At 38.1% G+C, this 23031-nt stretch overlaps 1 protein-coding gene across 1 annotated transcript in view; it reads left to right on the forward strand.

Annotated features, from left to right (window-relative positions):
- MYO16 (myosin XVI) overlaps positions 1-23031 on the forward strand; it is a 313979-nt gene that overhangs the window by 118070 nt on the left and 172878 nt on the right. The window contains exons 10-13 of the mRNA XM_026845772.1: positions 1457-1607; positions 9891-10001; positions 12079-12144; positions 15567-15694. Coding sequence (XP_026701573.1) covers positions 1457-1607; positions 9891-10001; positions 12079-12144; positions 15567-15694 — 456 coding nt within the window. The remainder of the gene's footprint in view (positions 1-1456; positions 1608-9890; positions 10002-12078; positions 12145-15566; positions 15695-23031) is intronic.

Genomic DNA, 23031 nt, shown 5'->3' on the forward strand with positions numbered 1-23031 from the left:
CAGTAAATCCGATTATCCCTTTCCTCCACCTGGCTGGAGGCAGGGCCCCTCTAATCCTGCTCATCATCACTCACTTCTTGTAAGAATGATTTACTGGTGCCCTCAAGAGTGTCACACATAACGTTGGCCATTCTATTCTGTCTGGGGGATTTCTGACTGGACACTGGAGCTGCGCTCTTCTTGGAGGACTCCCCTTTTGTGATGGTCTTCCCTTTCAGCTGCTCTACTCGTGCAGCTAGGGCGGCAGTGGGCTGTCCATCCCACCTCCTCATGTTTTCTCCATGGTCGCGGAGGAAAAACCACAGGGTGCCTCATGGTGTGTGCCTTCTACTACCTTTCTCTTGGGTGGGGAAATGTTTACTTCTAATGGCTGAGACATCAGCCCGTGCAGGTGGAACGTAGGACATGTCCTCTTCCATTTTCTGGACCCTCTGAGACAGTTCCTCCACAGCTGAGACCCAGGAATGTTGAGATGAAGGAAGATTTCCCTCATATTGCCGGAGCTTGCCAACCACTCCATCCACTGTTAGAGTGTGGGTGTCTGTCCACCAGGACGCTATTGCCAATGCTTTCGAGTGTGCTTCTGGTGCGCTCTTCAGGAACTTTCGCCACATCAGGTGTGTGCAAGGGGCCTGATCTGAGTCCATGGGTGACTGCTAATCATTCAGATCACCATAGATCATGTCAAACACAGCCAGTTCCCTGAGATTCTGAATGCCTTTCTCAGTGGTGGTTCATTTGCTCAGCTGACATAGGATATCATCCTTGTAGGGGTGCCTCTCCTTCACACAGAGCAGGAGTCACTTCCAAAGGCTGAGGGTTTGAGTCTGTCTCCCTATTCCCTATCAATGCCAGCATCCTTGGCCAAAGATCCCAGGTTTAACTATATGTGAATGTATTGTGTATCATTGCAGTAATTTCAGGAGTCTGCTGTTTGCTTGGGGTTTCTTAACATCACAAATTCACAGCAGCTTTTGGTCATAAAGTATATCTTGGATACTGTTGATTTAAAAAGCTGAAAAGTGGTGGAATTTAGTTTTATTAACCACTTGGAAATATCCATATTGAATTATTTAAAAACTTATTATTTTTCAAAACAGTATTGTATGCATTAATTGTCTATTTTAAATTGTTTCAAAATTGGCTATTGATTTGCCAGTCTAGTGCTGTCAAAAGCAGACTCATGCATATTCTCTTTGGCTTGCTCAGTTCTGCTTCATAAAAGGTATGCATAAAGGTGAATTTTAAATCAAAGTGTTTTGCTCTGTGTCTTTGGGAGCAGATCAACCTATGTGAACAGTTTATTTCTCACCAATTTCTTTTTTGTACTTCAACCAGGAAATAATGTCTCATCCCTTAATTGTATCTCAGTTGTGTTTGTGCCACCCATGTTTGGCGATCTTTTATATGTCTGACATCTTCAGAAGTCTAATTGCTTTATTGATTCTCATTGTAGCAATCCCCTGGCTTTACCGATTGCCAAGCAGGACAGTTTGCTGGAGAAAGACACCATGTTTAAGGATGCAGCTAAAGGCTTATGTAAGCAGCAATCTCAAGACAGTGCATCTGAAAATGTCACTGTGAACACTGCAACCAAACTTGAACAGGTAACGGCTTGCAGTTTCTTGAAACTTTTCTTCTTTGTTAGTGCTTCAGTCTGGAAATTGTAAACTTAATGAAGCCGAAGACCACAGTAAGTTGTTTTCCCTTACCACACAGCAGTATCATTTGCACTGGGGAGCCTTGTCTCCCCGATCACTCCCTGCAATCAGTCTGGCCCTGTGAAGAGTTCCCTCTCTGCAAATTGAACAGCTGCTTCCTGCCAGCTACTGGTGGCAGGGCAGGGGCTGTGGCAGCCAGGGGCCTCAGAGCTCCTCAACCTCTACTCATGGTTCACAGCAGGGGAGGGACAACTGTTAGCACAGTTTTACAAAGGAAAGAAACACAACCTGGGAGACTGCAAAAACAAAAAGAATGTCTAAGGAATGTTAAGTTGCAAAATTAGTGACTGTAATTTGAAAATAGGAATTGCCAGATTTACAGCCGCGGTGTTAACTCCCTTTCTTGTGCTAATGCATTAGGATACAGGCACTGATTATTTGGATACCCTTTACAGTTTTCTCCACAGGATCACCATCTCATTCAGTTTGTAGAGTGAATGCAAAAGGAGAAGTTATCTGTTAGCATGTCCTAACTTTGAATGTTTAGGACTTAAATATTGTTTGGGTTGGTTTTTGGTGTTTTTTTTTTTTTTTTTACTATGGTTTTATTTTCTGTTACATGCATTTGGGAAACACATATTTGAGAAGCCATTTAAGAAAAACCTACTTTAGAATTGGGGTGGGTGGAGGGTAGAATTTCCAATTAGGATAATTTACTGTGAATCTGAAGCATAACAAATGAGCAAGATACTGATTACATTTAAACCATGTTCAGTTCAAAAAAACTGCACAACTGCCTTGGCATGCACACTCTGCTGCTTTTTTTTTTTAAACGTGTTTCAAAGGAATGTGTTGATCGTATGAGATCAATCAGTGAGTGCATATGTCAGTCATACAAGTCCATTTCTGAAAGTCCTCAGCTTTGGAATCCCATAGAGCACTCAGTTCTCTGTTCAGTTAGAAGAATGTTTTGCACTTGGCTTACATCTTGTTTTCATGTCATACAATTTCTGGCCTTGCTGACTGTGCAGTGATGTGATGAAAACATATTCTATTCAAAAGAGAACGACCCTTGGTCAGAAAAGTAAATGCTTGCAACCCCTTTAGGAGGCACCCTCCTATAATTGTAAGAAAAGAGAGGGAGGTGTTTAGCCTAGGGTCTTGCTGAGACTATTGCTTGCTTCTAGATGTTTAACAGAAGTGTGGACAAGAACTTATTTACCTCCTTCTGCTTGATCCTGTTTTGGTGCAGACCTAGCTAATATTATTCAGGTTTTCTCTATCTCTATCTCTAGGCTATGCTTTTGCTTTATAGTTTGTGCAGTAAAACATATGCAAAAACTGATGGGAAGAAGAACAGCCAATCTTCCAGGTGAGAAAGAGAAACCAGAAATCTTCATGCTGGCAGTTTTGTCCTCCACCATGAATCACTTCAGGGTCCCAGGGCAGATTTTCAAAACTTCCCTTCTCCTGCTGTTTCATCATATTTCATAACTTCCCGCAACAGTTACAATTCAAAGACCAGACAGCACAAATAAAGGTGAATCTCTTTTATCTCCATTAGCTAAGAAATTTCAGCAGAAAACACTCTGTGAAATTCTTCGTTAAACACACCAGAAGGAACGTGTATCTGTGGTCTTTTAGAAGCAATAAAAAATACAAAATTTGCTCAGTATCTGCAGTTGCTGAATAAAGAGTGATACTCCCTTGGAAAAGAATAAGCAGGAACAGTCCTATCTGGGAAATCAACACTAGTAGGGGATAGGTTAGAAACCGTGCTATTTCAGTGTGGTTTTGAAAGACCGGTTGCATTTTAAAAAAATCATAGATTAACAAATTTTTTCAGTTGGCAAAGACTTAATGAGCTTCAGCTCTTACGGACAAAAGATAATAAAAGAGTTTAATCACTTCAGGAAATAGTTTCATTTTAGGAAACTAAACAATTTCCATATTTTGTCAAATGAAAATATGTGCTTTTTTCTTTAAGTGAGATAATTGTGATCCTGGAAATAGGGGGATTGTATTCTATACTACTTGCTATGCATTATGAACATAGGTATATGTATATCTTATTCATATTTGTGTGTATAATATGTAGGCCTTCATTTTCAGAGATGATATTTGCAACTAACACATTTTAAAAAAAAAAAATATTCCACAACTTGGGAAGTGGAATTTTTATTTAGTGCTCTTACCAAAGGAAAGCTTTGAACAACTCCTTCCCACTATTTCTGCCTCTTGGATATACTAATTCTAATGAATTTCACTATCTTTTCATTTTACCAGTTGCATTCCAAGCTACACTCAAAGTAAGCATGTCCTGTTTAATGTTTCAATAGGATATGTGGACTCATTACTTGGCTTTTATGTTCATATATTATTGAAATGGATCAGCGTGATGTTTTGTATGATTTGTGTCAGAAATATCATACATTCTTAGGAAATATGGCATGCAGATTAGACCTTTATTGGGGGATCAGAGAGAAAAATTTCATTTTATTACATCTGAAACATATATTTTTAATAGAGAATGCTCGCAACTTTTTTGGCTTTGAAAAAACTAGCAGCTCAAATTTGTATGTAAACTCAGGTTTTTTTATTGCAGAAATGATGAAAAAGATCCTTAACAAAATATTGATTCTTAATTCATTAAGTAAGATTTTTATTACACAAAGGATAAAAGATGGAGATCAAAGGTTACATTGATAAAGCATTTTGGGTCTCTCTTGGCTTTTATTAGATTTTCCTTTTTCCTAGGTAAAAGATGTTCTTTGATCATCTGTAATGTTAAGGTCTGTGCTGCCAAACAAAGAAAGCAGTATAAATAATTTCCAGAATTTTGTCATAGCTGGGAATTTCTCTTCCTCTCAGCTGGGGAGGATATTTTTTTAATAGCAGATTGAAATTACTGACCTGGAATTTAGGTACATGATTCTTGCTACAAACAAATATAGATTAAATATTTTCTTTTTCTTAACTGGGTCTTTAAAAAAAAAATATTTTGTCTTTATCTTATAATTCCTGTTTAAATATTGTTGGCCATATGAACTGTGTGATAGAGTATCCCCTGATGCCCTTTTGATTGTTCTAGTGTCACCACATACCCAAGGGACAACTGTGTATATCTTATTATTACAAATAAGAACTGGAATGAATACTTATTTCAGTAACACAAGTATGTAAAAAAATAAAAATGATTAGAGATTATATGAGCAGATTGTGAATACTGTTAAGCATATGTAATTTAAATGAGCAAATAGGAATCTTCATTGTTAGCATTACGAAAATTTGAAGAAATAATAACTTCCAGAAGCATAGTTATACTGGAACTTATGCTGCATTTATGGCTATTTTTCTTTTATGTCTCATAAAATATGCATCATGCAATCAGTATGATATCAAGATATATTCACTGAGGTGAAAAAAATAGAGAAAACTCATCTGTATGCTCAGAAAAGTAGATGAGAAGAACAGAATTTGAAGGTGCCCACAAATAAGTTATTAATACTGTAAATAATGTTTACTACTAAGTCAAATCAGCTGTGAGTTTAAGGCATTTAAGTTTTCTTATTTCTATGTGATTTATTTACTCACTGAGCTGTAAATTTTGATGCAAAGAGTCTGTTAGAAAATGCTTAATCACCAAATCCTAAACTTCTTAGAAAAAAAAATTGTCAGAAAAAGATTCTGACTTACTTAGGGTTTAACTGAACACTTCACATTTCTAACCATCTATCTATAGAGTCAGCATCTTTGGCTATACTTAGATTGTGAAATAAAACCAAGCCAGGGCCTGTCCTCTGGCCTAGGGCTATGTGTGGTGGGTCAGTGCATATCCATAAGACAAAACTCTTCTCCTTCAAAAGATGGGGCCATGCCCAAACAGCCTATGGGAAATTATGATTGACATGTGACCTGAATGATATCCAGGTAATATCTGCATGAGTGCTAGCTGGCATGAGCCTAGAAAGTACAAGGATGTGTTCTAACTGTCAAGAAAATATGGAGATTCCCAGAGAAAATCCAAACCCTTCTTTTATTTACAAATTAAGACATTTGTCTCTAGCCTAGTTTAGGTTTAATCTTTATAGAGGTAGGTTACGAGAAGCTCATTCAAATAGCACAGGTGTTCTGAGTTTAGATAGCACACAAGAGAGTATAGTGAAGACCTATGCCTCCTTTGTTCCTGCAAGCCAGGTGTGTACACTAATAAGGGAAGGAGGCCATAGGCTTCTGTTTTTCATCTGTTTTCCCTCTACAAGACACTTTAAAAAGTTCTTGGAATTCTTTTGTTCATTTTCTTCTATTCCAATGTACATCATAAAAAACAAATGTCAAAATGTAATTTACTTTTTTTTTTTCCAAGTGGAATTCATGTTTTCTAGCCAGCCTTACATCCAACTGCCATGATTAAAACCAAAAAGAGCAAGAAATGCCATCTTCTGTGTGACAGAAATATCTGCATTCACTTTAATGGGGTGAGGAATAAACCTCTAGAATAGGTAGACAGAATATAGCATGCAACCTGTGTATGTTTGTCTTGTTTGAAACTCCTGTTCTGAAAATACAAATATTTTAAGAAGAACTTATTTTAAATAGACAGGAAAAAGGAGAATAGTTACAGTAATATTTTGATAGATTCCACCATTTTAAAGTATATCTCTTCCAAAAAAGATGGGTCAGTGAGATGAGGACTGTGGGAAGGTACATCCTGAAATTTTCAGCTGGCCTATTTCAGAGATTGCATGTTGGAGTAAGTCCATTTTACATGTACATGTAAAAAACAATCATTACTTTATCTAAGTCTAGTAAATAATCTCCTTGAGATACGTTTTTGCATTTGTAGATTTATTGCTTTATGGACTTAATAGAATGAGAGGTGTTTTTTCACAATTGTTATGGTGAAAGAAGGAAACAGAAAGCATCAGTAAAGTGTGACTGGGCATTACTGCTTTCTTGTCCTTGTACACCTATGCAGTTAGTACCTCTAGAGCTACTGTTATAAGGTACATTTTCCTTACATTTTTAATGGGTTGCTACTTTATCTATCTAGTTCAACATCTGTGGCAGATGGATTGCAGATTGTATGCTTGCCTTGTTTTAGTGGGCGAGTGGAAAAACATTGAAAAATCTTCTGCTAGTATTCATGCTGTTACATGAATATGAGGTTTACATATACCATTTCAGTTGTCAACATTTATTGCCTGTAGGTAGAACTGAGTAATAATAATAATAATAAAAAAAAAAAAAAAAAAAAAAAAAAAAAAAAAAAAAAAAAAGACCAATTTCTGTGAGGAGTTTGCCTATTTCCTGTTTTAAGCATTATTTTTACTGAATGTATCTGTCTTAAGAGGAATAGTAAAGATATTTTTAAAGACTAAAGGCAGGAATTCCCAGATTTTTCCAATCACTGTGGCAGTCCCAAAGTGGAAGTTTTTTGAAGTCCCCAGTATTACTGTGAAAATCCCCAAGACAAAGCTACTAAAAGAAACAAAAATGTGATAATAGGTATAAGTGCTTGAAGTAGAGAAAAGAGTAAAACTGTGCCCTCCATAGATAGAAGGTACTGCAGGGCTCCGGGACTCAACAGAAGCTGGGATCTTGCAAGCCCTGCTTACAGATACCTTTCCTCTGTGAGGAGCTACAGCTTCATACATAGGATCATAGAACATTTAGGTTTGAAAAGACACTTAGGATCAGGTCCAACCATAACACTGCAAAATCCACCACCGAACCATCTCCCAAAGTGTCACATTTACACATCTTTTAAATACCTCCAGGGATGGTGCCTCAACCTCTTCCCTGGGCAGTCTGTTCCAGTGCTTGATAACCCTTTCAATGAAGAAATCTTTCCTAATATCCATCTAAACCTCCTCTGGTGATGTTCAGGCTGTTTTCTTTTGTCCTGTCAATTGTTACTTGGGAGAAGAGGCTGATACTCACCTGGCTACAGCCTCCTTTTAAGCAGTTATAGCGAATGATAAGGTCTCCCCTGAGCCTCCTTTTCTCCAGGCTAAACAACCCCAGTTCCCTCAGCCACTTCTCATAGGACTTCCTCTCTAAATACTTCACCAGCTTAATTTAATTTATTACATGCTATGTAATATTTCTTAGAATTAATTTTGCTGTATTTTGCAGTTTCTTTAGTGATTAAGCTTGCTTCTCATCATTCACTATTGGACTTGGACAAAGACAAGAGTGGGTTGAATCAGGCAAGTGACTGAAAACCAAGTATAGTACTTGGCAATTTATTTGGACTGTAAGTAACTGCATATTAGGATAGCTGAGGCCATAAAAAACCTTGGAAGCTAAGAAATAATGTCCTAAGTAGTATGGCATGAGACAAACATGCATTAAGTACAGATTAAAGAAGTGTCTCTTCAGTTTTGTTTTGTGCTGATGTGAGAGCAGTCATCTTTTGACAAACACCTTGAACCCACATGAATATTTAATGTAAAATGAAGTGTGAAGTTGATATTCCACAATCTGTATTTGTATTTCTCTATTTGTAGATTAGAGAAGGCTTCAGGGGTTTGTAACTTCATTTGTACCATGTCAACATATAAATATGAGTAAAGCTGGTGAAATATTTAAACAGGAAAAAAAAAAAATTATTTTTTTTTTTTTAAATGTCATAAGGGCTGGTGGTTCTGTGGTTGTGATGTCTGATGTGTACCATTTTTTCTTGGTAAAATAGAAGGGTAATAAATGCCATCTGTTTTATGACTGTTCATTGAATATTTTGATATTGTCATTGAATATTGCTATTTTTAGAAGAAAAATATTGATAGGGTCAAAGAACTATGATTTAGAAAAGATAGAGTCACATCTAATTCACCCTGCTTGTTTATGCCTACATACTTCCCAGTGTTTGCTTATGGTTGCCTAAACATTGCATGTGAATGAGTGCATGTATGTTTCAAGAACATTTAGTTCTTATTTCATTAAGATTAAATTCTTCAGCAATATCACATGGTGGAGCTCTGACAAATGTAGAAAGAGAACCCAGTGTCATGATTTTTGAACTAGACCTTGAACCTGTGGAAACAATGGAAGTTTAGTAGTTTGGGATCAGATCCCCAATACTAAACACCAGTATCTGTAGTCTTTGGGGTCTTCTCCTTGCCAAAAGCACACACCGTGTTCCGTCCAAGATCTCCCAGTCTGTTCACTGCTCCTGTCCCTGACTTCCTGCCACATGCTGCTGCCAGAGACTGAGGGTGCTGAGTTGTTCTCCAAGAAAGGGCAGTGTCTGCTTTTCTCCTGAGCCTTCATCTTAAGCAGAAAAATCAAACAACAAAGTTTCATCTTCACTGTCCATACTCAAAAGATACACTGAATAGTCTAGTAAACCCTGCACAAAAAATTCAAATAATTCTACCATAGCTCACATGAGAATTTTCTGTTTATAGATATTCTGTTGACATACAAAAATGTTTTTCTTTGAGCTGACGTAAAAAAGAAAACATACATTATAAGTGTAGATCATAATTTATAAGCACACTGCTTAATTAATGTATCAGTGTTTATTTTGTCTTTAAGCAAATTTCTATAATCACTGATTCTTTTTTCTTCTGTCTCCTATTCTGTCTTTTGGATTTTTTATTTATTTATTTATTTTGCCTTGCAGAGCTTATCTTATTCCTCCTAAATCTCAAAAATGTTAAGTTCATTTCATTCATCAGTTTTGGCTAAAGTAGCTGCTTCTGAATCTCTTCTGGTCTCCTTGACAACATGGTTCCCACTTCTTATTAACTTTCTTATATTCTGCAGGAAAAACTCTAATAGAATTTTAAATCCTGTATGATGAAAAGTAGTAGGAGAGCTTTGTTAAATACTGGGCAATAAATAGTTTACAAGTGCACTAACTTTTATAGTCTTGTTTTCTTCTGCCATAAACATTTAACAAAGAGAGCAGAATAATTGTGTTTGAGCTGTAAATCTTTATCAGGGATAGTAAATGGCACTCTAGTAGGTGTCTGTGTTCTTAAGAGCCCATCAAACTCATGCAGGTATGTACCTTAATGTTGATAATAATTTTTTATGTTCTTCTCTTACTTAAGATTAATGATGTGCAATTGTTTAGGAGGAATGATAACTTTCCAGTTTCCTAATGCTTTTTTTTTTTCATAAATTCTAGTGATCTGGGTTTATACTTTAGATTAGAACATTACAGTACAGAATGATAGGTTGTAAACTTACTTTATTTATCTAATTTGTGTTTTCTAGATCAAGCTAATGCCTCCAGCTCCAAATGATGACCTGGCTTCTCTGAGCGAGCTAACAGACAGCAGCCTGCTTTATGAGATTCAGAAGCGTTTCAATAATAATCAGATATATGTAAGTTGCTATTGACCTGTCAGCAGTAAGCTTTCAAAAAAGAGCAAATAAGAGAATAGAAAAATATAATTACTATCATAACCACTGGACAGTAACCTGTCCCGGACCCATCACTAGTATTTAAATGGATCAGGACATACGTTTGTGTAAGCCTTGCAATTTCTCAAGTTTATATAGGAAAAGCAGAAAGAAAAAATGGAATAACACTTCAGATAGGTTTGGATACAATTTATGTTTGTTTATTTCACAGAGGAAGAGTATTGGTATAGAGCACATGATTACTTGGAATTTAAAATAAATTTAGATTTTAAAAGCTTAGAATTCAGCATGGGAGATTTAATTAATCATTATCTCCTCCTATATATACAAAAGTAATTCTCTATATTATAATGTTAATCATGTAGATACCAAATTAAATAATTATAGCAAGATTTTTGTAAAGCAGATTTTTCTGATTATGCCATAATAAATCTGGGAGGTATCCAGTTAGGCATAGATTACTTCTGGAGAAAAATCTGCACTTGAAAATTGTTGTATCCCTGCTCATATCTTATTCATAACTTATTTCTAACTTACTGAACAGCTGAGTGGCATGTTAATGTGAAACATGCAAATTGTTTTTAAAAGTATGAGTTGATTGCACTGTTTAGACTAAAGGAATATTGGGAATTGGCATGTTGCTGTGAATACCTTCGAGATTATAGGAAATTCAATTCTAGTGTTACAACATTCAATGATAATAAAATTCTGTGTTTTAGAATCATGGATCAAATCTTATTTTATTATGAGTATTACTTTTGCTTCATCTCACTTTCACAGATGTCAAACACAGATAACTTTAACTGAACTCAGGAGGATCCACAGATACTTAGTATTTATAAAAAGGAAGTATTTTATTTTAAAATACTGAAGAGTTCACCTGAGAGGATCTCATACTCTCCTCTGGCATTCTCCTTAGTTTAGTGGAAATTTATGGGTAGCAATCATTAATATTCTGCTCAACAGCAGCCATTGAGCTTTGGTAGAATGTCAGCATTGCACCTTGGGGTGATTTGGTTCTCAAAGGTCCTTGGACTCCAATTCCAAACCCAGATCCTCATTAGTGCTGAACACTTCCTGTTTAATGTTTTGTGAAGCTTAATAAACTTCCATTCTTCAGGAAAACCCAACAGTGAAGTTGAGGTGGGTGGGAGAGAGGAAATAAATTCCTGCATTTCAGAAGAAAAAAGTACATTTGCTATGAAAGGCAATATTTTCTGCCTCCTCAAAACACAATACATCATTTTGAAAAAGCAACATGACTGGGACTGTTTACATGATGGTTTGCTGTCTGACCTCTTCAGAGACAAGGGTCTGGCATTTTTGCATTCCAAGAGTGTAATACAGCAGCAGGTACTTATGTAGAGTGAGAAGTATAACCGCAAGGGTGACCTACAATCTTATACTTCAGTCTATCTTTCATATATGAGTGTTTAAATATGAAATTATAAAATCTTGGCACCTTTGCAATCAGTGGATGGTTTGCTATTTTTAATATAGCCGGATTTTTTTCCTATATGCATGTACATATGTTCGTATACATATACACATGCACAGATACTTATATATGTATCAATTGCTCTGTCTTATCCCACAAGCAACATATTGTAATGTATCTGTTACGGGTAATCAATAGAGCATTTCTAAATTATGTCATCTATCCCATAAAAAATTGTTTGAGGAACTTGTTTATGTGGTAGGCATGTCACATTTATTGTAGTTTAACAAGTGGTAAATTACAAATTAACTTTCAAATAATCTACCAATAATAAATGCAGTGCAATTCTTCTACACATAATTTTCCATTATGAAGAACTCGGTTTTATTACAAAAAGAATAATTAATGCTTTCTGAATTGCAAATTTAGTTCTCAATTTAAAGTTAAGAAGTTAAAAGCGTTGAATTTGCAAATTATGTTTAATATGTTGATAGCTAGATTTAAGAAGCTTTGCCAAAAGTCCTTTCTGGAAGAAAGCCATTAGCCTCCTTAAAGATTTAATTTATTGCTTAATCAAGCAATTATATCTTCTTTTTTCAGACCTACATTGGTGATATACTGTTGCTTGTTAACCCATTTAAAGAACTTCCTATTTATTCTACCATGGTAAGCATTCTTTCTTTAAAATGTGTCTTTTCAGTGGATTCATATAATTCATTTCACGGGCTAATTGACTAAGATTAATTAACATATATGCCCTTTTTTATGTTGGGAGCATCTTATTTTCAATATTTTAGAAAATTTTTAAAAAAATCTTCAGATACCACTATTTTTGCTGTGTCTTATTTGTAAAACAGCCATCTTGCTAATATTTTGTGTAAGCAGTAGCACTTTCAATTGTTTAAAAGTAATTCCTGATGTATAACATGACCTTGATGGTTTCAGCCACAGTCAGACTTGCAAAAATAGACACATACTTCATACAGTGGTTGTGTGAGTTTACACCCCCCTTGCCCAAAACATGATGATGGAGATCACAACCTTAAATGGTGCAGAAAGGCTCAAAATGGCTGCCTGTGCTGCACATCAGGCCACTCAGTCGGTCAGACACGGTACAGGCAATGAGGTCAAAGTGCTCAGCACTTAGCACTACACTGGGGCAGTTGTAGGGACGCAGCTTGTGTTGGGCACAGGCAGTGTGTGGGCAAATGGACTTGAGCGCATGTGCACACTGTCATGCACAAGGCCTCTTAAGAAGTGCTTCAGGTGTTTCTGTCTTGAATAGTAGTACACTTAGCTTTCTAAACTTCCACTTACGAGACAGACCAGTTATTTACAAGAGGTTTACCGTTTCAGTACCTAGACACTGATAGTAACTTAAGTGGACTTTGTAGATCAGTGTGAGCAACATAAATTCAAAGGATTTAATCTCTCCTTCATCCTCACTCAGCCATTTTAGAGACAGTGTTAAAGTAACTATTCATTTACTTCTCCCCTCCCTGTTATTTTCTTGTTGATGCACTGAGATCACATTACTGTACAGAGATCAGACTCCCTGTTGTGCTAGGGAGTGTTCAAATATGTTTATTTAGTTTCCAAGAATTATAAAGGGTTCAAAATTTGGTAATCAAATTGTAGTCTATGGCTGTTTGCTATGTCATGTAGCTTTGTGTGTATCACTAGTAAATATGAGAGAAAGAAATGCTGTGACATTCAGTGGGAGGAGCAGCAGATTCCAAGTTAGAAGTCTAAATTTAGTTTCTAGAAATGGAAATAATCCATCATTCCCAGGGTTTTAGATGATGGTATTTTTCCTGTCACTATGTATTTTACATTAGATACATGATTTTGTGCACCAGGAGAGAACTGTAAAGAAAAAGAATTTAGGTGGTGGCCTTACATATTAAAATGTTCCCTGAATGTTTGCTGCATCTTCTCTTGACCTGTCTGAGATAGATATATTTTAGCAAGTTTAGCATGAGACACTTCTTGTCCTGTAATTGTTTGGGTCTCCTGTAGTTGTTTGGGTCTCCTTGGATGATCTTTGCTTTTACTCCATCACTGTTATTTGCATGGTATTGTGCATTAGGCTGGTATTACACAGGTGATTAAAAAAACACGGTTTCAAATGAGGTTTATTTTCTCTGTTTTTGAAATGCTCAAATATGCTGTAGAAACTTAGATGGTATTATACTGAAGTCTGTAAGTGTTTGAAGGTCTGTATATGAAAGTAATAATTGATGATGTCAATTCCTGAGTAGACACTGACATGCTATAAGATGTGCCTCATTAGTTAGCATTTCTGTTTCAGGCATGTGGTTTGTTAGCTGTCAAAAAAAAAAAAAAAAAAAAAGAAAATGATGCTATTCTTAAAACCAGGATGAAACAAGGGAAAGGTTATTATGTACATTTTTCAATAACAGCAACACTGTAGGTTTTCTTGTCTTTTTTAGAAACACTTTTCATAACATCTCAGCAATCTTTATTTTGTTATCCTATACTGACTTCCCACACTTAATTCTAATAAAATAATTCTAAAATAAATTTTTTTATAAGCAAATATTCACTTTGAGATGACATAATCATACATTAATGGAGACTGATATACATTGCTTTGTATATAGTTGAATACAATTGCTAGATGATAATATTAATATGTTTTTACATGGAAATATGCTGTACTATACTATACTGTACATTACAGTAGCACTATACTACTAGGAACATGCAGATGCCACTTTGAAAGCATCATAGTAACTGTTTGTAGAAGTGCTTGTGGTACAGTCATCCTGCTTTGTTACATTTGTGCAGAATTTACTTGTGTCTGATTAGGGCAAATATGTTCCTGAAGTTCATGTGTTAGGAAAATATGTAAACTTGCAAAATGCAACATTATACAATGAGCATGTGTTTGAAAGTGTTTCTTTCTCCTTTGTGACATGCTGAAATGATTCCTTGAGAGCCAGTGTGGATTTTATCTTGTTTAATCTGGTAGCTTGAATGGCCAGAATGAGAATAGGGATGTATTGTGGAGGATTCATTCATGCACAGAGCTCTAGATGCCCCAAGATTCAACAGTTTAATGTCTAAATAATTAAGACAGGCATGGGACAAGAAAGGGCATAGGCATTATTAGTTTGGAGAAAGGAACAAATACAAAATCACACTGTGGTAGAAAGGCTGTTAGAGAAAATAGTTTGAGAAAAGAGGACATGATGGAAAGGAGGTGATTTAGTTGTTTAAGTGATAGTATTCCATATCATTCTAGATGCTTCCTAGTGTTCTAATTGTACCCTAGCTGCCGTGCATTTCTGTAAAGCCTTTGTTAATTTTCTAAACCCATGAGAAGGTCTGATAAAAGCTAAATTAAAAGGAATGTAAAATTATTTATTTAGGGATATTTGTAAAATGATATGGTGTTTCTGCTCACAATCTAAATCACATTCTGTATTTTCTTTATTATATTTATTCTGAAAGAAGAGAATTGTAGCAGACTATCTAATTTTTTGAAAATCTGCTTGATATTAGCTGAAAGAGCATCAGGATATCCTCAGAAATAAATGAGATTTCAGTAGTAGATAATTGGTTCTACTCATACTTAAGCTTTAAGTATAGTACGCCTTGCTAGCTATGTGTATCACGGAAGTTATTCTATATTATAGAGTATTTGTGGGAGACTACTCTGTCATGTAGTAAACTACTTAGTTTAGAACTTAAGCCTTTGATTTCAATTTCAACTCTTCATGGGAATATTTCATTTTGTAAGATTTTTAAGTGAAGACATTGAAGAACTATAAATATGAGGTATAACAAAGTAACTTACTAAGTTTTGTTTTAATCAATGCACAAACCAGTACTGTTGAGTCCTCTAGGTATGTTTAAATTTGTATCTTAATTAGGTCTTCAGTGCTTACAGCTCTGTTTTCTTTAGTTAAAATCTTCATAGATACTGTGGTGGTACCACATATACATACAGAGATTCTGTTCATGATGCTTAGAAAGCTTAAAAAAAACGACCCAGGATTAGGGAGGTGAAACATAATTACTTTGAAATGTATTGATCATGTTAATTTTCTACAATTTTTCAGGTCACCCAGCTTTATTTAAGTAACTCTGGAAAATTGTGTTCCTCACTTCCCCCACATATATTTTCCTGTGCTGAAAGAGCTTACCACATGCTATTCCAGGAGCAGCGTCCCCAGTGCTTTATCCTCAGGTGATAATTTATCTTTCTTTTAACTAACTTGTAACTCCTGCCTTTCAGCTGTTTCCCCCCAGGACTCAGCAGTTGAGATTTCCATTTTATTTTTGTCTGCAACTGATTCCTTTCTGTGTACTGATCTCTGTATCATACATTAGAGCAAAATAGAACAGAAAAAGGGTTAATTACATTTCAAGTTCATAAATTCTGTTGGGGAATTGCCACTCCATCTAGCTGCATCTAATTAAGAAGAAAGAGTTAATGGTAAAGAATTCAAACCTGCTGTGTGTGTTTGCTAATATTGCGTGGATAAGGGTTAGAAATAAAGTCTGATGACAATAAAAATGGGAAGTCCTTGACTAAATTATAAACCTCTGAGTTAGGGCACCTGAAGTGGAGATTCCACTCTGTCTTACATGTTTGTGTGGCCATGAGCTTTTTATTTAGCTCTCCAACTTCAAAATTGACTTTAACCAGTTCCTTTATTCACAGTGTTGTTTGAATGATAAATAACTTAAAGCTTGTGAATAAATGTATTAGAAATCTCCAGTGAAACAGAGTTTCATCCAAATATCCTGGTTTTATAATGATTAAACTTTCAATTCACTTGGACCTTTTAATCCCCAGATCTGTTGATTCCTTTTCTTCCTTCACCCTAAGTCAAAGAAATGGTTCTGGTGAAGGGCATTTCTTGTTCAGTCTTGTCACTGTGACAGTTATTGTTGGCTGAAATATTGGCAAGGGTTTGCAGAACTTGGGAGTTGGGGGAAATAAAAAGGTTGATTTTGATTTCAGCAGGGATAGAGGCTGATCCTTTTGATAAATCTTGTAATTGCTCTTGAACTACCTTTAATTATAAGAAAATTGAATACTAGGCAATAGAGAGGCTATGATACTCAAAAGCAGCTAATAATGCTGTTTTAAAGTTACAAGAGTTAAAATGAACACATACATACATTCATATATCCATTATGTGTCCATTTATATCACATTCTATTTATGTTGATACAGACTTGGGTATTTGAAGTTTATAAAAAAAGCATAATTTATAGGTTTCTAAATAATAGATTTATAAATTAATTATGTGTGGAACTGACTGTTGATTGGTTGAAATAAATAATAACCTTTTTATAACCTAATTTATAACCTACTTATTTATCCAATGAGCAGTGACATTTAAGGAGAGGTACAAGCAATATTAGAAAATCATTACTGTGTGTCCATATTATCTTCTTGTAAATATTAACACTTGTTTAGGTATAATAATTTTGATAAAGAAATATCCTAAAACACTGTTTTCATAATTTTCTTCAAAGTAGAAACTTGGGACACTTCTAATTGATTAATCTTTTTGAAGTTGCCTACAAGTCTAGACAGAGAAGAAGCAGAAAATAATATTTACTAACACTTCAAGAAAAAGGATAACTGCCATGTTAAATATTGTACAGTATTACACAAATAATATTGTACTTATTAATAAATGGCTTTGATATCAGGGAATAGTTGCTACTGATGATTTCATATCAGGATGTCAAGGCATGTGTTAAGCCCCACTGTCTTGATCTCTGCCCAGCCCACTGTAGCTTATTATATAGCAGTGACATGATGGAGAACATGACAAGAGAGTGCTCTGTTGATAGCATTAGCACTTGGCAAGACATTTGTGTATCACATCAAGGCAACCCATAGATATGCAGTCCTAAAGTTGTCAAAATGGAAGCTGAAAGGAAAGCATCTGGTAATTTGGAACAGGAGATAAGTATAGCTGCAACTTAACACAAACATCTAGAAACAGTTCTTTAAAAATATCTTTCTTCTGCTGGCACTAAGTGAGAAGACAGAAGGTAACGGAGGTCTTTTAGAAGTTCATAAAGAAGTATTAAAAATGGGGTATTCTCATTATATTAGTCCATTTGTAGAACCTAAATAATTAATGTCTGGAAAGTAAAGATAATATAGGAAATTTCCATTGTTTTTCTGACAATAATAATAATAGTCTGAAAATTATCCATGATGTAACTCAAGTTACTCATCTGTCACCTGATATGTATGTGTGCATTAATGTGTGTGGTCAGAATAGATTTCTTCTTTCTTGCTATTTCAGCTGTAAAACAACACGAGCTATCAGCAAGAGAAGGTTCTTCCACCACTGTAAGGGATTGTTCATTGGTTACATCTATGGTAATAAACAGCATGGAGCAGGGCTTATTTTCTGGCCTTGAGGACATGTGGTATAGCATGCAGTCACTTTTTCCTTGATTTTTCACTTGAAGAGGGGTCTGTGGAGAAGTTTTCACAATCCCAGTTTCATTTCCTATCAGAACCAAGTAACTGCAGTTCTGCAGTTCTGAAAAACTCAAATTTTCTGTTTTAATTTGTCTTCTCCGGCCTCTCTTATGCATACTCTTCATTCTTGAGTAAGCAATTCTGTACATGTTTGGTCTGTGGTCAGTGATTTTAAAATACCTTCAGTTATATAGCTGAGTTGTGGACACATTTCTGTGCATACATGTGTGGTGCCATGAGTGCACCTAGTAACATATTTTAGAAGTAAAATAATACACTTCCCTCTAATGTGGAATCACAAGCTGAATGAAGATGGGGGAGCTCAGAGAAGCTCTCCATAGCTAGAAAGGCCATTTCATATAAGTGCTCAAAAGGAAGGAGATAGTGGATGAACAAATGAAAAGGACACATAGATCCTTAAGAACATTACACTGGAATAAGCTGGCTAAGAGTGCTTCTGCCCTTCTACCTTTGGCTGTTCATTTCCTCATTTCCACACCATCCTTTGTTTTCACAGACTCACAGAATCATCTAGGTTGGAAAGGACCCTGGAGATCATCTAGTCCAACCATTCACCTAGCACAGTTCCCAACTACAGCATATCCTTAAGCTCTAAATCGACCCTACTCTTGAACACCTCCAGGGATGGGAACTCCACAACCATCCTGGGCAGCCCATTCTAACGCCTCACAACCTGTTCTGTAAAGAAATGCTTCCTAATATCTAGTCTTAACTTTCCCTGGCACAACTTGAGGCCATTGCCTCTTATCCTGTCACTTTCTACTAGGCTAAAGAGGCTCATCCCCAGCTCTCTGCAACCTCCTTTCAGGTGGTTGTAGATGGTGATGAGGTCTCCCTTCAGCCTCCTCTTCTCCAGACTAAACACCCCCAGTTCCCTCAGCCGCTCCTCGTACGACCTGTGCTCCAGACCCTGCACCAGCTCCGTTGCCCTTCTCTGGACACTCTCGAGTCATTCAATGTCCTTTTTGTAGTGAGGGGCCCAAAACTGAGCACAGGAATCGAGAGGCGGCCTCACCAGTGCCGAATACAGGGGTCAGATCCCTTCCCTGTCCCTGCTGGCCACGCTATTGCTGACACAAGCCAGGATGCCATTGGCCTTCTTGGCCCCCTGGGCACACTGCTGGCTCCTGTTCAGCCGGCTGTCAATCAACACTCCAGGTCCCTCTATGATTGGCAACTTTCCAGCCACTCCTCCCCAAGCCTGTAGCGCTGCTGGGGGTTGTTGTGGCCCAAGGGCAGCCCCCGGCATTTGGCCTTATGGAAACTCCTCCAGTTGGGCTCAGCCCATGGCTCCAGCCTGTCCAGGTCTCTCTGCAGAGCCTCCCTACCCTCGAGCACATCAACACTCCCACCCAACTTGGTGTCATCTGCAAACTGACTGAGGGTGCACTCGAACAGGAGTGGTCCCAACACTGAGCCCTGGGTGACACCACTCGTGACCGGCTGCCAGCTGGATTTAACTCCCTTTACCACAACTCCTTGGGCCCGGTCATCCAGCCAGTTTTTTACCCAGCGAAGTGTGCGATTGTCCAAACCTTGAGCAGTCATTTTTGCTAGGAGAATGCTGTGGGAAACGGTGTCAAAAGCCTTGCTAAAGTCAAGGTAAATTACATCCACAGCCTTTACCCTCATCCAGTAAGCAGGTCACTCTGTCATAGAAGGAGTTCAGGTTTGTCAGGCAGGACCTGACTTTCATAAACCCATGCGGACTAGGCCTGAGCATCTGGTTGTCCCTCATGTGTTGCATGATGGTGTTTAGGATGAGCTGCTCCATCAGCTTCCCGGGCACCGATGTCAGGCTGACAGGCCTGTAATTTCTGGGATCATCCTTCCGACCCTTCTTATAGATGGGCATCACACTGGCCAATTTCCAATCAGTCGGGACCTCCCTGGTCAGCCAGGACTGCTGGTAAATGATGGAAAGCGGCTTGGTGAGCACTCAGCCAGCTCCTTCAGCACCCTTGGGTGTATCCCATCTGGTCCCATAGATGTGTGCATGTCTATGTGATGCAGCAGGTCACTGACTGTCTCCTGGATTGCAGGGGGGTTGTTCTCCCAGTCTCTGTATTCTGTCTGAGGAGGCTGGATTCCCTCAATACAACTAACCTTGTTATTAAAGACTGAGGCAAAGAAGGCATTAAGCACCTCAGCCTTCTCCTTGTCACTTGTTACCAAATTTACTCCTGCATCTAGCAGGGGATAGAGACTCTCCCTGGACTTTTTTTGCTACTGACATACTTATAGAAACTTTTCCTGTTATCCTTGATTGCAGAGGCCAAATTAATTTCCAGTTGGGCTTTAGCCCTTCTGATTTCCACCCTGCGTAGCCTCACAGCCTCTCTGTAATTAATGTGTGTGGCTAGCCCCTTCATCCAAAGGCTGTAAACTCTCCTTTTCTCCCTGAGTTGCAGCCAAAGCTCCCTGTTCAGCCAGGGTGGTCTTCTCTGGCATCGGCTTCTCTTAGAGCACCTGGGGACTGCCTGCACCTGACCCATTAACACTTCCTTCTTAAAGAGCGCCCAGCCTTCCTGGGTCCCTATACCCTTCAGGAGAGTCTCCCAGGGGATCCTTTCAAGCAGGTGCCTAAACAAGTCAAAGTCAGCCCTTCTGAAGTCCAGGATGTCAGTCCTGCTTAGCTCTCTCCTGACCTCTCTAAGAATAGAGAAACTGCTATTTCACGTTCGCTGTGCCCTAGTTGGCCTCCAACCTCCACGTTGTCCACCAGCCCTTCTCTGTTCACAAAGAGGAGATCCAGTAGGGCACCTTCTCTGGTCAGTTTACTCACCAGTTGCATCAGAAAGTTGTCTCCCACACATTCTAGGAATCTCCATGACTGGTCTCGTTCTGCTGTGTTATATTTCCAGCAGATGTGTGGGAAGTTAATGTCGCCCACAAGAAAAAGGGCAAGCGATCGTGAGATTTCACCTAAGTGCCTATAAAATATCTCATCCATCTCTCTGTCCTGGTTGGGTGGCCTATAGTAGACACCTACTACAACATCTGCCCTGTTGGCCTTCCCCCTGATTCTAATGCAAAGACACTCAACCCTGTCTTCACTACACCTGTGCTCAAAGCAATCATAACAGTCCTTAACATACAGAGCCACCCCACCACCTCTCCTTCCCTGTCTGTCCCTCCTAAAGAGCTTGTAACCATCAATTGGCACTCTCTAGTCATGGGAGACATCCCACCATGTTTCTGTAATAGCAACAACATCGTAATTTTCCTGTTTCATCGTGGCTACAAGCTCCTTTTGTTTGTTACCCATGCTGTGTGTGTTGGTATACATGCACTTCAGATGGGCCGATGTTTTGCCCCTTCCCCCTTCAAATCTAGTTTAAAGCTCCATCAATGAGCCCAGCTAACTCCTGCCCCAAAATCCCCTTCCCCCTCTGGGACAGGTGCATCCTGTCTAATGTCAAAACATCAGGTGCCCTGTATACCAACCCATGATTGAAGAATCCAAAGCCCTGATGGTAACACCAATCTTGGAGCCACCCATTCATCTGCTGAATTCTCCTGTAATCTTCCTCATCCATCCCCCCAACCAAAGAGATGGAGGAGAACAGTTTGTGCCCTCGACCCTTTAAGCAGTTTTCCCAAGGACCAGAAGTCTCTCTTCATTACTTTAGGCCTTCTCCTGGTGATGTCATCACTACCTACCTGAAAAAACAGGAGAGGGTAGTAAACCTTTGGTCTCACTAGGGTAGAGAGTGTTGCTGTGAGGTCCTTGACACGGGCCCCAGGGAGGCAGCAGACTTCCCTGTGAAGAGGGTCTGGTCTGCATATGGGGCCTTCGACACCCCTTAGAGTGGAGTCACCCACTACAATGACTCTTCTGGGGTTCTTTTCAGAGCTGGTTTTAATACCTGGTCTGAAGTGACCTGGCCTTGGTGGACCTTGGTCTTCTTCGTTTGTCTCATTTTCTTCCTCCTTCTCTTCTTTGTTCAAAAGTTTCAGGGCCCTGAATCTGTTGTGAAGGGGCACCATGGAGGGGGAGGGAGGTGGGGAGAGGATTTTTCTCCCTCCCTGAGCAGGGACCTGTTTCCAGCCTCCCTCATCTCTTAGTGCCCCTCCTTCTGCCTGATAGCAAGAGGATGAGGGATTACCTGCCTCGTTTGGAGCTTCCATTAGCTCCTGTTGCTTCAGGAGTGCTAGGGTGTTACTCCACCAGTCAATTTCCCGTTCACACTCCTTAATACTTCTTAATCCCTCAACCTCTTCTTTGAGTTCTGCCACCAGGCTGAGCAGGTCATCCAGTTGATCACAGCGCACACAGGTGCTGTCACTGCTGCCCTCCGGCAGGATTGACAAGCTCAGGCACTCCCTGCAGCCCGAGACCTGAACCTCTGCATGTTTTCAGGTGATGGCAAGGTAAACTGGGCTGGAGAAATACTCTCAGGTCAGAATTATTCCTGGGAGGGTGGTGGTGACATTGAGGATCTACTTTAATCTGAATCTCTTACAAAGCCAAAATCCCCTGGAAGTGAAATATGTTGCCAGAGCAGGACTGGCAGGGCCCACTGGTTTTGGTAGTGGTTTTGGTTTAGACTAAATAGTTCCTAGAATCTCAGTACCACATTTGCTGCTGCTGTAATGTAGGAAATTTTGGTTTGAATAGTATCAGTATGCCACATGTGAAAATAGCCACACCAAATTGGAAGAGTGTTAGTTTTGTTTGGTTTTATTAGTAGTAAATCCAGTAAAAGTAAATTATCCCCGTGGGTCTGCAACTAATCTCAAGATTAAACTCTCTTGATATCTGCAAGATTTTGGCAGACAAGCACTTTTGGAATAGCACACTGAGAGAGTATACTTTTGCCTTCTGTTTTCATCATTAGCAAGTGAAACATGATGCAAATACAGAATAAAGCCCTTGAATCTGTATTTATTTTCAGGTCTACTTTACTTTTAATTATAATAAAATTTTATAGTATAAGTAGTTTGTTAGTATAACATAATTGTGCTTTAGTTTTATTGTAAAGATTTTCCATGAGAAGAGGCTACTATTTTGTTATGATTTGATATGGAACAGTGATATTTAG

This window comes from Athene cunicularia, assembly GCF_003259725.1.
Source record: "Athene cunicularia isolate RWA chromosome 1 unlocalized genomic scaffold, athCun1 chr1_part1, whole genome shotgun sequence".
Lineage (NCBI taxonomy): Eukaryota > Metazoa > Chordata > Aves > Strigiformes > Strigidae > Athene > Athene cunicularia.